A 17,288-nucleotide genomic window follows, 5' to 3' on the forward strand; every position below is an offset into this window, starting at 1 on the left:
CATTCCTGGAGGAAACAAAGGAAAAGCCTTCAGTTGTTCAACGCTGAGTAGGATAACTGTGGACTTTTCATATGTGCCCTTCATTATACTGAAAAAAAAAAATAAACCTTACTACTCCTACTTATCAAGTGCACGGAATTGTCACATACTTTTATCAATGACGACTAGTGACTTTTCTCCCTCCGGTTAATATTATATACTACCGTGAGATTGTGATATATACTGTAGCACTGTCATCCCTTGTTCATTGATTTGCTCGAGCGGGTACCAGTAACATCTCCATTGTGAGACTTGTTGTTAACTGTTTTTGGTATATCAAATACGCCATGGGTAGCTTGCCAGGCTCTGCCATGCAGGCAGAATACTCTTGGTAGCTTGCCGGGCTCTCAGAGAGGGATGGAGGAATCGAACCTGGGTTGGCTGCATGCAAGGCAAACGCCCTGCCTACTGTGCTATCGCCCCAGTCCATTGTGATATATAAGAAATGATATATTGGGGGCTGGAGCAATAGCACAGTGGGTAGGGCATTTGCCTTGCATGCGGCCGACCTGAGTTCGATTTCCAGCATCCCATATGGTCCCCTAAGCATTGCCAGGAGTAATTCCTAAGTGCACGAGCCAGGAGTAACCCCTGTGCATCGCTGGGTGTGACCCCCCCAAAAAAAGCAAAAAAAAAAAAAAAGAAATGATATATTTGATCTTCATCTACAGGTCCAGACTGAACAAGCCACCCAATCCTTGTAATTTCCTAAGTGCTGAATTTGATCACCAATGGACAGTGATTTAATTTACCTTGCTATCTTGACCTTCGTGGAAACCCACAAGGGCTGAGTGGGGAGTACTTCCGGGTGGTAACAGTGGCACGCCTGGAGAAGGTAGAAGCATTCCCTCTCTTTCCCCCATGCCTGGTCCTGTGCATCTCTTCAAACTGACTGTTCCTGGGTAATATTCCTTAGATGGTGAGGAAATGGGTTTCCCGAGTCCTGAGAGGTGCTCTAGCAAATGAATCAGACCTGAGGAGTCATGGGAACTGCTCAGACAGGAGACTGGCCAGTCGGAATCACAGCTCACTGGACTTACAACTGGCACATTAAGTCTAAGGAGGAGCTAGTGGAAACCTCCCAGCAGCAGCCAGCAGGTCAGAAACAAAACAGTCTGTTTGAGACTCAGTTTGGTGGGGGAAGAAAAGCCACACCCAGTGGTGCTCAGGGACCATTCCTGGCAGGGCTCAGGGGCCAGAGGGGATCAAACCCAGATGGGCTGTGTGCAAGGCACAACTGTCCTCATAGTACAACCTGGCGATAGCTCCTGTGACGAGCATCTAAAGGAGAGGAAAGTGCTAGGAGACAGAGCTCTGAACTCTAGAATCTGCTGCTATTTCTGAGTCATATCCAAATTAAGCTGAATTTGTAGACGCCCACTCTGCTGATGTCTGAGAATTGTTCTCTGGAGTAGGAAAGCCTCCATACAACATGCTGGAAGTTATCCAGAAATCCTTAATTTTCGCTGTTGAACCACTTTGCATTCTAGGAATAAATCTTCCTTGATCCTGACATATAATGATTTTAATGTTAGTTTTTGTTGAGACTTTTGCACCAATATCAATCAGGGATTAATCAAGGACGACTGGTCTAGCGATAGCACAGTGGGTAGGGCGTTTGCCTGGCACACGGCCGACCCGGGTTCGATTCCTCCATCCCTCTTGGAGAACCTGGCAAGCTACCGAGAGTATCCCGCCCGCACGGCAGAGCCTAGCAAGCTACCCGTGGTGTATCAATATGCCAGACATAGTAACAATAACAGGTCTCAGTCCCCAGACCCTGAAAAGAGCCTCCAATCGTTGGGAAAAAAGAGTAAGGAGAGGCTGCTAAAATCTCAGGGCTGGGACAAATGGAGACATGACTGGCGTCTGCTCGAGTAAACAGTAAACCGATGAACAATGGGATGACAGTGACACAGTGATAGTGATTACCATATATATATATAATTTTAAGAAGAAACTTCTGAATTGCCAGCAGGTCTGGGCAAGGACTGCTGACCTTATCTTTCTTCACTTAGGTTTACCAATAAGGTGGAACGTGCTCCTGGGACCACCCAAGAGGACATTTACTGTTTATTCTAGTGCCCTCTGGTTTGCAACCCACCCTTCCTAAAATTATAATTGCTTTTTTGTAAAAGACACTTCTTGTTGACTACAGGAAAGATGAGTAGAGTCCATGAGTCTGTCAGCTGCATTCTCACCCGTCACCATGTCTCTCCTTGCATTCGCCCTTGGAACTTTGGTCTCTAGCCTTTTAACAGGAAGCTGGCCCCAACAGGCATCAAACAATCTGCCAGTGCCTCAATCATGGCCTTCCCAGAGTCCAGTTGTGAAAAATAACATTGTGCATGATGCAAATACACATTGCTCTAACCTTTACTTCCTTCCACTAGCTTTATGTTTTGTTTCTAGTTTCTCAAGGGCTGGAGCGATAGCACAGCGGGTAGGGCATTTGCCTTGCACACGGCTGACCCGGGTTCGACTCCTCCATCCCTCTTGGAAAGCCCAGCAAGCTATTGAGGGTATCCCGCCCACATGGCAGAGCCTGGCAAGCTCCCCGTGGCATATTGGATATGCCAAATACAGTAACAACGAGTCTCACAATGGAGACGTTACTGGTGCCTGCTTGAGCAAATCGATGAACAACAGAACAGTGCGCTTTTGTCTCATACTAGTATATTCCTTTTTACATAATTTGCATTAAGCATCTCTCTCCATCACTTAATTTTCAATCTACGTCTCTACATCTAAAGTGAGTTTTTTTTTTTTATTGAATCACCATGAGATAGTTACAAAGCTTTCATGTTTGAATTTCAGTCATACAACAAATGATCAAACACCCATCCCTTCACCAGTGCATTTTCCACCACCAAAATCCCCAGAATCTGCTCCCTCCTGCACTCTTTCCCTGCCTGTGTGACAGGCAATTTTCACAATACTTTTTACTTTGATTACATTCAATATTTCTACACCAGTCCCACCATTATTATTTGGAATTTTCCCACCACCAGTCAAACCTACTGAAAAGGCACTGCTAAACAATTTATTTTGTATTGCTTATTATGAATAGCATAAGCACTGTAGCTGTCATCCCATTGTTCATCGATTTACTTGAGCAGGCACCAGTAACGTCTCCATTGATTTGTTGTAACTGTTTTTGGCATATTGAATATGCCACGGGTAGCTTGCCAGGCTCTGTCGTGAGCTTGCCAGGCTCTGAATAGGATAAGATGTCCTGGAATTCTAAAATTTTATTTAATTTGGGTCTGAAGAGATCTCTGCAGTGAGCTGCTCTGCTCAATTCTGAGATTATTTTTTGTGTCTCTGGATCAGGGCCGTTAAGGAGCTTAAATAGTAGCCAGGGGCAGCTCATGGGCATCATCTCAGGGCCCCATGGGGCGGGGCAAAGTGAGTTTCTTAAAAACTGCATGCACCCCGGTCCACTCTTGATACTGGCTGTCATGCCCACAATCTGCCTCTGGGTGCCATTTTAGGCATCTGGACACCTCTAGTCCAGAGACACAGCAGCGAGTCCCAGAAGACACATTGCCGGAGATCTCTCTGGGCCACGTACCAAGCCAATTTTACCAGGGCACCACAGATGGGGCTGGTGTGCTCTCCCTGCCGCTCCAGATGAAGCCTCAGCGACCACGAGCTTCCACAAGCAAGGCCCTGGTCCAGGGATTCCTAATTGGATCCCAAAAAGGATTAGCGCCCTATAGAGATGTCTCTGGACCCCAACTATTTACAATCTTATAATTCCAGAAGCCCAACCTCTCATCATATACAAAGCAGCACTGTAGCACTGTCCTCCCACTGATCATTGATTTGCTCGAGCAGGTACCAATAAGATCTCCATTGTGAGACTTGTTGTTACTGTTTCTGGCATAACAAATAAGCCACGGGAAACTTACCAGGCTCTGCCATGTGGGTGGGATACTCTCGGTAGCTTGCCAGGCTCTCCGAAAGGAACGGAGGAATCGAACCCGGGTCGGCTTCGTGCAAGGCAAACTACCCACTGTGCTATCGCTCCAGCTCCATATACAAAGTGAGCGATAGAAAATAAATTATCTAGCATCTGCCGTTGACTGACAGGCTTAAATGGTGGTGGGAAAATTTGAGCAAACTATAATGCCCAAAAGTAGAGAGTGTATTGGGGGAGTTTTCTGCCATAGTCAGGGTGAGAACTGAGATGGGGGTGAGGGACATTGGACTGGGATACTGGGGACATTGGTGGTGGAAAATGTGCACTTGTGGAGGGATGGGTATTTGATCATTGTATGGCTGAAGCTCAAACATGAAAGTTTTGTAACTGTATCTCACAGTGATAAAAAAAAAAAAAAAGCCTGCATGTAGTTGGATCATACTGTTAAAATCCAATCCGTCAATCGAAGTCTTCTGACCAGGGAATTTACTCCATTTACGTTTAATTACTGCTGGGAAGGACTTCAGAAGGTAACAGCTTAGAGTTAATGAACTTGGTGTTATTCTTCATATTTGGGCCGTAAGTTAATTCTCCACTACCCATTCAATAATTTTCAGAGCCAAAGACAACATGAAAATTAATTTTTTATTAACAATAAAAATTTAGTTAAACTGGAGAGACGTACAGCACATAAGGCCTTGCATGTGCCTGACGTAGGTTAGGTCCTTGGCACCACATATGGTCCCCAAACAAAAACAAACCAAAAAGGTAGTTAAAAATTAAAGCCATGTAGAAGGGGGGAAAAAAAAGAGAGAGAAATAGCAAATCTTCCAGACTGCACCCCCAGCTCTTCTTCCCAGATGTGATCCCAGCTATGTTTCTTGTGTAAATGACTTATAAAATTTTTATTATTTATGTGACAGGAATGCTATAAAATGTTTCTTATGAGAAACATAAGTGGTTAAGTCTTTCAGAGGCATGCCTGTCTTAATCAGAAACTGAGCCTAAATTCAGGTCCCAAATACAGAAAACTAAAATCTTTTTAAAACCCAATAGAGAATTTAGATGGAAGTAGTTTCAACTTAAAAAAAATAAATAAAAAGATATTTTAGGAGCTGGAGTGATAGTACAGCAGGTAGGGCGCTTGCCTTGCATACGGTCGGTCGACACAGGTTTGGTCCCTGGCACCCCATCTGGTTCCCCAAACCCACCAGGAGTGATCAATGAGCGTAGAGCCACAAGTTACTCCTGATCATCGCCGGATGTGGTCCCATGGAAAGAAAGATACTTTAGTCTTAAGTCAGGCTTCACTTTTTCTCTTTCTATCCATGACATAATTAACTCTCTGAAGACCTATAAAAATTAACACAAGTTATAGAGTATGGATTTATTTTCAACAAAATTAAGAAGTATCTAATATACCTTTGAATAGGTAGCTAAAATACTCAGGTTAAAGTGAAACAATAACACAGGAAGATAGGTCTTGTACCATATGTCTAAATCAACAAAATCAACAATTCTTGGCAAAATCAAGAAATTTAAATATAAATGTTCTATTGATGTCCATGTTTCCAGTAAGCAGAGCTCACTTTACCCTTAGCTACTGAGACTGGAACACACTGGCTACCTGTGGTGCTGTAGGTAGGGAGACTGAAAGAAAGAACAGCACTGAAAACAACTTCCCAACAACAAAATGAGTTTCAAACTGGGAAGGGGACTCATGCAGGCATTTTCTGCCCAGAAAAGGAGAGTGCATGTGAGGAATCCGCTTCTCAGCAATCCTCCCAGAACCCAGGACAACCACGTCTGGTTCTACCAAACTCTCCAAAGTCTGAGTATCAACAAATCTTCACAAAGTAATTATCCTGAGATTTATAAACTCAAAATGAGACACAACATTACAACAACCAGTAAGTGAGAAGTTTATTTGCGTTTACTTTTCATTCCTGTATATCTGTCTATTTAAAAAGCTACATAACTGTGTTCCTCTTAAAGGTGCAACAACTTGCCCCGCTGAGCAAATGAAACAGCCAACGGCAGCAGGCACCCAGCTCCTCACACCCGCACCCAGGACAGGATAGCGGAGGTGGTCAGAAAGGCGGCCACCACTGTTTCTGCTGACACTAACATTCGGTCTGGAGTGCCCCACTTCAACTGGAATGAGACGGTCAGGGTTCAACAGTGAGCTGGCAAACAGAGCCCAGGCCAGGAGAGCAGCAGGGCTGGAGATCCACGAAGAGCTAAGCCCGATCTGTTCTTGATCGCTGCGGCTCTGGAGAGAGTCCTCCAAGGGGAGAACACTGCAGTGCTGTTTGGACCTGGAGAAACTGCTGCTGCTCAGGAAGTTCCGAGCCAGCCCAGCAGATTCTTCTCACTCAGCCCCCGAGTGAGAATGGAATGAATCCGACGAAGCACATCAAAGGCCATGTGGATCCGACCAGCTGTGCACAGGGACCTGCCACATGTGGCAGTGGCTCCAGAGGACTCACTGTAGCACCGAGTGTGCCATTAATCACTGTCAGCACTGGCTTTGTCCTCTCTCGTCTCTACTCCAGTATCAGTCTGTTTTTGTCACGTTTCCTCTCCCTGGGGGGCACAAGTGTTTAACAGCGTATTTCTGAGAGACTGCCTTCTGTGATTTACCAGCTAAGGATTAAATTAGGGATACTGGCGAGCCGACGAAACCAGTCTTCTGTGGCTGGCAGACAGCCGCTGGACCTTTTCATTTCGTGAGGCAGGGAGGGCGGCTGTCATCTTCTACGCTGGATCCTCTTCATCCATTGCAACATCACTGCTGGGGTTTTTCTGCTCAGCCTCTGGTCCGGCAGGTAGAATGCTTGTGACCGTGTGGAGGAGAGCTTCGATCTGCTCCTCCGTGAGTCGCTCTTCACTCTCTTCCACCATCTGCAGAAGGAGAGAAAAGTCCCAGAAGGATTACTGACAAGGCTCATGGCCCAGGCTCACCCAGCCTCCCTTCCGCGTGCTGTTCCGTAGTCCTGGCACCGGGGACAGCTCAGATTTCTAGATCTTCCTCCACCTTGCTCCATGGGAGGGAGAGCAGTTCGGACTCTGGGGTACTCAGCCCATGTGACTGCTCGAAATGATTAGTGGGAGAAAGAAAGAAAAAAGGCAAGTTGCAGGTTAAAGAAAAAGAAAGCCCTGACAGACCTAAGCCCAATCTTCTTACCACGTAAATGCATCGTACATGCAAAGGATACTCACCTCTGGGGAGCAAACTGCACATTATATATTTTGTATTTCATAACCCACACACTTATAACTTATGAACAGTATAAAAACCCTTTTAGATGGCTGTCAAATGTCTTATTTTTCCTCTGATCTTCACAACGACCAACATACTCCTTTATGAAGCTCATGTGCTACTGACATTTTATATTTCTTAAAACCCTCATAATAATCCTAGCAAGGGGAAGAACTAGCATCTAAAGCCAGATCTACCCACATTAATGCTTACAACATGCAGCCCTTGGCCATCTCCTGGGAATCAGGAGTCTGTGGAGTGACAGCTGTGGGACCACTGTACACTATCCCAACAAAGATTCACTTTAGTGAATTCACTTTAGTGAAAGTTTTTTTTTTCCAAAACTCATTTTTAAATTAAACATACAAAACTAGGCTCTGGTAAAGGGCAGTAATCTAACATTAATAATCTAATAATCTTATAATTATTAACATTAATAATCAATGCCCAAAGAATGAGGGGGGAGGAAAGGCGGAAAAAGAAAATAAATCCAATTTACTTACTCCCGAGGAAAGATAATCTCCACCTGAGTAATGAATGACCCCAAATTGAAGAACAATTGGCATATACAATTAATACCTCTGGGGAAGAGGGTGAAGGAAATTTCGAGTACTGTATAAGAGGTAACTACTTAATAAGAGTATTTGTGCAGTGCTCAAATACGTAATGCTAGAGTCACGGCCACCAAAGTGTCTCAACAACATTGTATATGAAATCAGAACGGTTTCCGTAAAATTAATGGGAAGTTAAACGTTATAAGGGGAACTTGGCCTGCAGCACAAACAAAGGAGGAATAAGATCTTTTACTGGAACTCAGCTGTTCCTTTCTAAAGTGATACTCTCAAGTAGGTTTCAGTCATTTCCTCTCTCAGAGCTACTGGAGGGTTGACTAGCAATTCAGGGAGCTTGGTTCATGGCCTCTGCGGGACCTTTCTTCAGAAACCAAACAGCAGGATTCAACTAGCCGCCCCCTTGCAGCCTAATCTCTGAGTTTAGAGATGCCAGAAGTAAGATAAAGTGTCCAGAAGAAGTAACACCTACTTCTCAGTAACAGTTCTTAGGAGCTGTCTAATTTTGCCAATATCATCAACAATAGTTAGCTCAGAACTCTTAGGGATAATTAGTTAGGTACTTTTAAACCCCAAACTACCAAGTTATATGAGGAAAACAAACTATAGTGCAGTAAGCAAAATGAAATACACACATAAAGATACTTTCAGAAACTGAGAACTCATTAACCTCTCTTGGACCACTAGGGTAAATGATAATGTTGCTCTTCACCTCTTCATCCAACACAAAAGAAACAGAGCCCAAATAAAGGTAGATACCAAAGGTTTCAACTTATTAAAACAAAATAGCAAGTAGATTTTTAAATTACAAGTGTGTCAATATAAAACCTTTTTAATCACATAATTACAATGTCCAGAGGTTGTCCAGCTGAGCTTTATTATTTTGCATTCCTTCATTATTCCCTTTCTCTTGTGACGCATGCACTGGCTATGGCGTGCATACACTTGCGCTGCAGTGTTTATAAGTGCACGCCACGCATCATACTTAGCTGTGGTGGCTCACATACCATGTTGGTTGTAGTTTTCACCAAAAGTTGCATACCTGACCATGGTGTTCGCATGTCTTCTTTTGTGGTGGTGAAGTGTGAGCACATACCTAGCTGTGGTAGGCCGAAGGTCACACATCTGCTGTGGAGACGACACCCCATACAGCACAGCCACCGGGAATACGCTAGTGTATGCAGAGCAGGGCCATGGCTGAACCTGGAGCCTCACTCACATGTGTAAGGTGTGTATTGCCATGGGGTCACCCCAGACCGAGTTGTTTCTCATGCTAACTGCCAAGCATAATCTAATTTCCTTACACAGCTCAAAGTCAAAGAAGCAACAGCACTTCTATCTAACCTCGATTAGTCCCCTTAACCCCTATAAATTTCAATTTTGGCTAATGTAAAATTAAAACATGCTTTTGGTAAAGACCAAACAGGTACTGTACAGTGGTTTGTAAGCCACAAAGTAAATTCTAGACTTTTCTTTTAAAATAATCACTCAATTCTATCAGACACAGATGGCAGTGTTGGTCAGGACAGTGGCCTATAAGGTCATAGGGTCACTGTCCTGTATTCAGGACAGAGTGTCACAAACTGTTCCAATGAATAGGAGACAGGCAGTGGCAGAAGTCACAAAAGCTGTGTGATTTCTTCACAGACCTTATCAGTCATCTGTAGAAATGAGGACTGCAACAAATCATGACTGAAGTATGTAACTAAAAAAGCGAAACGTCAGCTTCCAAAACTGAATACTAATAAAATGCTGGAATCACTTCTGGGACCAGGCACAGTAAACAGCTGTCAGGTTAACACAGGAAAATTATCAAGTTCTTTGCAGTTTCCACTCTTTCTGGAAAACCTCATTTTTTTCCTCCCTCGCTGATAAGAAGAGATACTGCAAGAGTCAGTAAATGATTTGCCATTTCCTCTAGCCTATTAAATCTGGAAAATAAAATATGACTGGGAAAAAAATTCTGGCTATAGTAGAGGCAGGCTGGGGGTGGGGGGGTGCAGAGATTAGGGGAGGGAACCTGGGGACACCGAAGCTGGGAAACACACTGGTGGAGGGACGGGTGTTGGAACACTGTACGACTGAGACCAAATTATGAACAGCTTTGTAAAGATCTATCTCACAGTGATTCGATAATAAAATCTTAAAATACATTCTGGCCATAAAGTGGTCCAAGAGCTGGGAAACAACATGCAGTGCTATTGTTCGGAGGAGCTCAGGGACGCTTACAGGGCGAGGGGCCATTTCCGGCGATACTGGGTGCAGCTGTGTGGGCCCGACGCGTTCAGTGCTTAGGTCAGCAACGTGCGCTGCTCAAGCCCAAGAGTGCCTTCGGGGTCACAGGGCCACACTGGCAGTGCTTGGGGGTACATTGGGACCAGGGATCAAACTCAGGCCTCCATAAAACATACGTTCCAGCTCTCTGAGCCAAGTCCTGCTGTTCCAACATGCAGTTTTTATTAAGGGCTCAAGGAAAGGAGAAGTGAACAGTGCGAGGGGATGCCACACAGCTCTCTTCGTATCACCATACGAAAGGGCATGTCTCACAGCAACAGGTTAAATCATTAGCCAAGACGACGGTGGGAAGGCTGGAGTCAAAGGAGGCATATACAAAGCCCTGGCACACGCCTGGCATCCCAGGAGGCACTCTTCAGAGCAGCTAACCTCACCAAGCAAGGAGAGAGCCCCAACAGGGTCTGAGATGAGGTCACACTCCTCCTCCTCCTCATCTCTTCTCTCCATCTGTCATTAAGCCATGAAGAACACATGTTGCTGATTAAAGTTGGAAGAGAAATGACATGTGATCTTTAACCCAGAAGGAAAGGGATTAAATTCTCTTTGTTCAGTTTTTTCCTTCTTTTATAAGTTGAATCTCTAACACAGTCAAAAGTATAAGAACACTGAGGCTACCTCCACTCATTCCCCACAAAAAAAAATCCTTTACTTAGCCTTAAAGGTCTTTCTCCCAGAAGGGCACCCATTATGGAAGGAATTTTCTAATTTAATTTTGGATGCATTTTGAAGAGAATTAACCCTCAGCAGCCCAAATAAGAAGCAGCAGCAGCACTAGCCAAACATTAAATATCCCGTGACCCTTTAAAAAACATTAGAATTTTCTTTTTCAAAATCACTCTAGTAGGCATTTTTTTTTTCATGCCTTTCTGGAAGAAATTTGACCAGAGCTAAGTATTGCTAAAATTGACTTTGGAAACTTTTATTTTCATTTTAGTAATTCTCCAGCCATTTTGGTTTTTGTTTTACTGGCAGTAAATGTCCAGTATTTCTGTTCTGCATATACAACAGATAGTTTGAACTTGCTCTAATATGCCAATATAATATAGTAACTACTCAGTTTGTGTCACTGGGCCTCAACTTCACATTCTCCTTACACCATCACAGCCATGTATTACACCTATTCTAAAGCTATGCAATTTAGAGTTTTGCAGATGACAAGCCTCCAAGTGGTTTTATACAGGGAAACCACGGTGGTACAGAAAATGGACTAGAGGGTGTGTGAACCAAAGCATGGAGAATGATCAGGTTGCTGCCAGTGCTGAGCTGAGGAAAGGTGACAGAAATTAATGCAGTACAGTAGGGAAAGAATAGGAGGCAGAAGTAACAGACTGTGGGGAGTAAGTGGAAATAAGGCGGAAGGAAGAAAATGACTTCCAGATTTGGAGAACGTGGGCTAGGAGAGTGAGAGAGAGAGTGCAAATGGGGAAGTTCACATAGATCTGTTAACTGAGAAAAGAAATAATAATCAGGGTGAACTGGGGGGTTTGAGAGAGACAGATTCAGATTCCACCAGAGTCATGATGAGTCTAATGGCTAATGTTTTTATGCAACATCTGGTCAGCAATAACCCCAACAGGAAAGCAATGGCCAGAGTGATGCAGACTATCACGGAAACAAAGAGCTGCCAGATCACAGGGTCAGACCTGATAAAAGGAAAATATATTTATTTTGATGACCCCCCACCCCTGCTCCCCTGGGGATCAAACTCAAGGCCTCACATATGCAAGTCAAGTATTCTATTGCTGAGCCACATCCCCAACCTAGAAAGAATTAAATTTAAATTTCCTCCCATTTTACACTTTCCCTGAGTTCATACTAAGTAGGTCAAATTGATGAAGTTTCCGTCCACTTATAAAACGGGGTGGTAGTGCAGTCTTTCCCAGACTGGCAGCTCCTGGCTTGCCTGTTCTCGGCCTTTCTTACCCTTTCTATGGCTCATAAACCAGACCCACAAGTTCGGCCTGCCTCACTCACCAGCTGGATCTCAACAGCAGTCATGGGCCTGTGATTCAGCAGCTGAAGTTTTTCAGCTCTGTGGGAAGAAAAAAAAATAACAAGCATAAAAAAAAAAAAAACCTGTGTACCTCTATAAATATCTAGTCTTGACCAGAAAGATTAAAAATCAGAACTCTGCCAGATAACAAATGAGAGAGTCATTTGGCACATGGCCAGCCCTTGGTGCTTTACATTATAACATGAGAGAATGCCTTCAATAAAATCCTCAGTGGAGTATAAAAAACAGCATATGCATGCGCACGCGCACACACAACCCCCACCCCCCCACACACACAACAGAATGGAAATTAAGAGGCACTCACTTTTAAAAGAAAAAAGAAATCCTACAGGCACTAGGTTACTAGATATGTGTGTTACAAACATTATTGGCATTTTGAAAATTTTATTAAAAACATGAAAAAAGTAGTGTTTTATTAATTCACACTATAGAAAATAAAGATTAACAAAACCATTTTAATTGGTTGTCTTAGAATGACTAAGAATATTAGGTTCACACTTTTAAGAAATTCTTGGGGGGGCTGGAGCGATAGCACAGCAGGTAGGGCGTTTGCCTTGCACGCGGCCGACCCGGGTTCAATTCCCAGCATCCCATATGGTCCCCTGAGCACCGCCAGGAGTAATTCCTGAGTGCAGAGCCAGGAGTAACCCCTGTGCATCGCCGGGTGTGACCCCCCCCAAAAAAAAAGCAAAAAGAAAAAAAAAAAGGAATTCTTGGGAGGCAAATATAGTAGAAATGACATCTGCACTCGTATGTTCATTGCAGCACTATTTACAAAAGCCAGAATCTGGAAAAAACCCAAGTACCAGCTAACAGATGACAGGTTAGAAAAACTTTGGTACATATACACAATGGAATATTATGCAGCTGCTAGGAAAGATGAAATCATGAAATTTGCATGTAAGTGGATCAACATGTAGAGTATCATCCTAAATGACATGAGTCAGAGAGAGAGGGACAGACACAGAATGACTGCACTCATTTGTAACAGAATGGGAGACTAACACCTAAGGATAACAGAGATAAGGGCCAAGAGGATTGCTCCGTGGCTTGGAAGCCGGCCTCACATGCTGGGGGAAAAGGCAGCTGGGACAGAGAAGGGACCACTAAGTAAATAATGGTTGAAGGGCTTGCTTGGAATGGGAGATGCGTGCTGAAAGTAGGTTATGGACCAAACATGATGGCCACTGCCTGTACTGCAAACCATAATACCTCAAGAGAGAGAGAGAGAGAGAGAGAGAGAGTAAAAGGGAATGTGTCTGCCACAGAGGCAGGGGTGTGTGTGTGGGAGGGTGTGTGTGTGTGGGGGGGTGGCAGGAGGGGATACTGGGAACATTGGTGGTGGAGAATGGGCACTGGCATTGTATGACTGAAACGTAATCACAAAAGTGTTTTTTTTTTTCTTTTTGGGTCACACCCAGTGTTGCACAGGGATTACTCCTGGCTCATGCACTCAGGACTTACTCCTGGTGGTGCTCGGGGGATCATAAGGGAATGGAACGCCCTACCCGCTGTGCTATCGCTCCAGCCCCACGAAAGAGGGAGGGAGGGAGAGAGGGAGGGAGGGAGGAAGGAATGAAGGAAGGAAGGGTGGGAGGGAGGGAGGAAGTAAGGAAGTTAGTTAGTTAGTTAGTTAATTAGTTAGTTCGTTCGTTCTTGGGAGGCTCAGAGCTGGCAGACGGCTCCGCAGCTGGACATCCCTCTGGAATTCCCAACCTGCACCAGTCCACTGTCACTGCCCAACTCAGACACACCAACCCCCAAACCGTGCACACCACAACTCTACTCCACCCACTCACGCTCAGAAGTCCGGCTGGAAAGGCACAGGGCCTTAGTATCAGCACAACTCTCTGCCAGTAAAGTGGGAGACCTTGTATCAGTTCTCTATGGGACTCAGAAGATCCCACAGAAGCGGGGGCAGCCCACCCTAACCCCCTGTGCTTCCGGCAGCCACACCCACATCCCACAGCTACTGCCATGTCTTCTACTATGTATTTTTCATTATCCCACAAATGAATGCAGTCATTCTTATCTGTCTCTCTCCTTCTGACTCATTTCACTCAGCATGATACTCTCCATATCCATCCGTTTATAAGCAAATTTCATGAATTCATTTTTCCTAACTGCTGCATAGTATTCCATTGTATAGCTGTACCATAGGTTTCTTTATCCATTCACCTGTTCTCGGTTGTTTCCAGATTCTGGCTATCATGAATGGTGCTGCGGAGAACATACAGAAGTGCAGACGGTGTTTCTGTTATGTATTTTTGGGCCCCGGGGTGTAATCCCAGAAGTGGTATTGCTGAATCACACGGGAGCTCAATTTCTCAACATTTTTGAGGAATGTTCAAATTATTTCCCAAAAAGGCTGGACCACTCAGCATTCCAAAAATAGTGAAAGAGATTCCTTTTCTCCCCACATCCACGTCAGCACTGGTCATTCTTGTTCTTTTAGACGTGTGCAAGTCTCTGTGGTGTGAGATGATATCTCATTGCTGTTTTGATTTACAGATCCCCGATGACTAGTGATGAACAGCATTTTTTCATGTGCCTTTTGGCCATTCAAATTTCTTATTTTGAGGAAGTTTCTGTTCATTTCTTCTCCCCATTTTTTTGATGGGGCTGGATGTTTTTTTTCTTGTAAAGTTCTACAAGTTTATCTTGGATATTAACCCCTAATCAGAAAGGTATCCCATTCCAGAGCCTGTCTTTGTATCTTGGTCACTGTCTCTTTTGAGGTGCAGAAGCTTCTTAGCTTAATGCAGTACCATGTGTTTATCTTTGCTCCCACTTGCTTGGTCAAGTGACATTTCATCTGTGAAGATATCTTTAGCTTCAATATCATGGAGGTCTTTGCCTACTTTTTTTCTTCTTCTTCTTTTTGGGTCACACCTGGCTCAGCGGTTACTCCTGGCTCTGCACTCAGGAATTATTCCTGGCGGTGCTCAAGGGACCATATGGGATGCTGGGAATCGAATCCAGGTCGGCTGCATGCAAGGCCCTACCCACTGTGCTATTGCTCCAGCCCCTTGCCTACATTTTTTCACATGTACCTTTTGGATTCAGGTGTGATGTTGAGATCTTTAATCCATTTTGATCTGACTTTTGTGCAGGCCACTTGTTTTCCCAGCATCACTTGTTAAAAAGGTTTTCCTTGCTCCACTTCATATTTCTTGCCCCTTCTCGAAGATTAAATGACAATACAGTTGAGGGTATGTGTCAGAATATTCAACTCTATTACATTGTTCTGCGTGTCTGTTTCTAGTGCAATACCATACTGTTTAAATTAGTACTGTTTTGCAGTCCAGTTTAAAGTTGGGGAGGGTGTTGCCTCCATCTTCTTTTTCCCAAGGATTGCTTTAGCTATTCATGGGGGCTTATTGTTTCATATGAATTTCAGGAGTGTTTGATCAATTTCTTGAAAAAATGCCATGGGTATCCTTATAGGACCACACTGAATCTGTATAATGCTTTGGGAAGTATCACCATGTTAATTTTTCCAGTTCATGAGCAGGGGATGTGTTTCTATTTACTTATGTCCTCTTTTAATTCTTGAAGTAGCTTTTTTTTTTTTTCTTTTTGGATCACACCCAGCGATGCTCAGGGGTTACTCCTGGCTTTGCACTCAGGAATCACTCCTGGCAATGCTCAAGGGACTATATGGGATTATGGGATGCTGGGAAATCAAACCCAGGTTGGCCACAGCGTGCAAGGCAAATGCCCTACCCGCTGTGCTATTGTGCCAACCCTTGAAGTAGCATTTTGTAGCTTTCTTTACCTCCTTTACTGTACAGGTCCTTTGCCTCCTCAGTTAAGCTGATTCCTGGGTACTTGATTTTCTGAGGCACGATTGTGAACAGGACTGTTTTTAAATATCTCTTTCTTCTCTTTCATTATTTGCATATAGGAAAGCCATGGACTTCTGGGTACTGATTTTGTAACCTGCCACTTTACGAAACAGACCTATTGTTTCTAGGACCTTTTTGGTAGAAGTTTAAGGGTTCTCTAAGTATAGTATCATGTTACCTGCAAACAGTGAGAGCTTGACTTCTTCCTTTCCTATCTGGATGCCCTTGATATCTTTTCTTCACTAATTGCTACGACAAGTACTTCTACTACTATACTGAATAAAAGTGGCGAGAGTAGGCATCCTTGTCTTGTCCCTGATCTTCGACAGAAGACTTTCAGTTTTTCCCCACTGAGAGTAACACCTCGCTTTTCCAACATTCCAATTGGAAGCCTTTGCCATAGCATACAAGGAAAAGATATCAGAGATCCAAATTGAAAAAGAGGTTCAAATATAATCACTATTTGCAGACCACAAGGTAATACATATAAAAGTCCCAAAGACCCTAGAAAAAAATAACACCAAAAACAACCTCCAGGAAAAATAAACCAGTACAGCAAGGTAGCAGTCCACAAATTTAATACACAAAAATCTATGGTATATCTGTATAAAAATAAGAAACTAAAAAGAAGTAACAACAACCCATTTCAAAATAGTTTCATGAAATATTAAGTACCTAAGAATCAATTTAACAAAGGAGATGAAAGATTGATATAGTGAAAACTACACATCAATGCTGAAAGAAATAGAAGATGACATAAGGAAATGGAAAAATACTTCCTGTTCATGAACTTGAAGAATAAACGCCGTCAAAGTAACTTTCCAACCCAACATATTACACAGATTCAAGGTAAGCCCCATTAAATTTTCAATGGTTCTTCAAAGACTTGTAACAAACTACTAAAATTTTTATGAAACCATAAAACTCCAAAGCAATTCTCAGAGAGGGAGAAAAAAAAAAGAAGATGGGAGATATTGCATTTCCCAATTTTGAATTGTACTACAAGCTAATGTAATCATAACTGGCACTGGTAAAACAAATTTACAGACCAATGGAACAAAACTGAGAGTTCTGATACAAACCTTTAGATTAATAGGCCGTTACTCCATGACAAGAAGCTAAGTACATGAAGTACAGCAAGAAAAAAGGCTCTGCAACAAATGATGCTGGGGAAAACTGGATAGCTACATAGAAAAAAATTAAATTGAAAATGTTCACAACTTAGTTCAAGTGGATTAAAGACCTGAGATTAGATCAGAATCTACAAAATATATTGAAGAAAACATCAGCAGAACACTCCAGAAAATAGACCTTAGAGATGTTTCCAATAAACTGA

At 43.4% G+C, this 17,288-nt stretch overlaps 1 protein-coding gene across 2 annotated transcripts in view; it reads right to left on the reverse strand.

Annotated features, from left to right (window-relative positions):
* Positions 1-5,862: 5,862 nt before the first annotated feature.
* CRCP (CGRP receptor component) overlaps positions 5,863-17,288 on the reverse strand; it is a 39,521-nt gene continuing 28,095 nt past the window's right edge. For both annotated transcript variants that reach the window (XM_055135244.1, XM_055135245.1), the window contains exons 5-6: positions 12,065-12,122; positions 5,863-6,868 (exon numbers count right to left, since the gene is read on the reverse strand). In XM_055135244.1, the coding sequence (XP_054991219.1) occupies positions 6,722-6,868; positions 12,065-12,122 (205 nt within the window). In that variant the 3' untranslated portion in view covers positions 5,863-6,721. The remainder of the gene's footprint in view (positions 6,869-12,064; positions 12,123-17,288) is intronic.

Source organism: Sorex araneus, chromosome 4 (genome assembly GCF_027595985.1).
Source record: "Sorex araneus isolate mSorAra2 chromosome 4, mSorAra2.pri, whole genome shotgun sequence".
Classification (NCBI taxonomy): domain Eukaryota; kingdom Metazoa; phylum Chordata; class Mammalia; order Eulipotyphla; family Soricidae; genus Sorex; species Sorex araneus.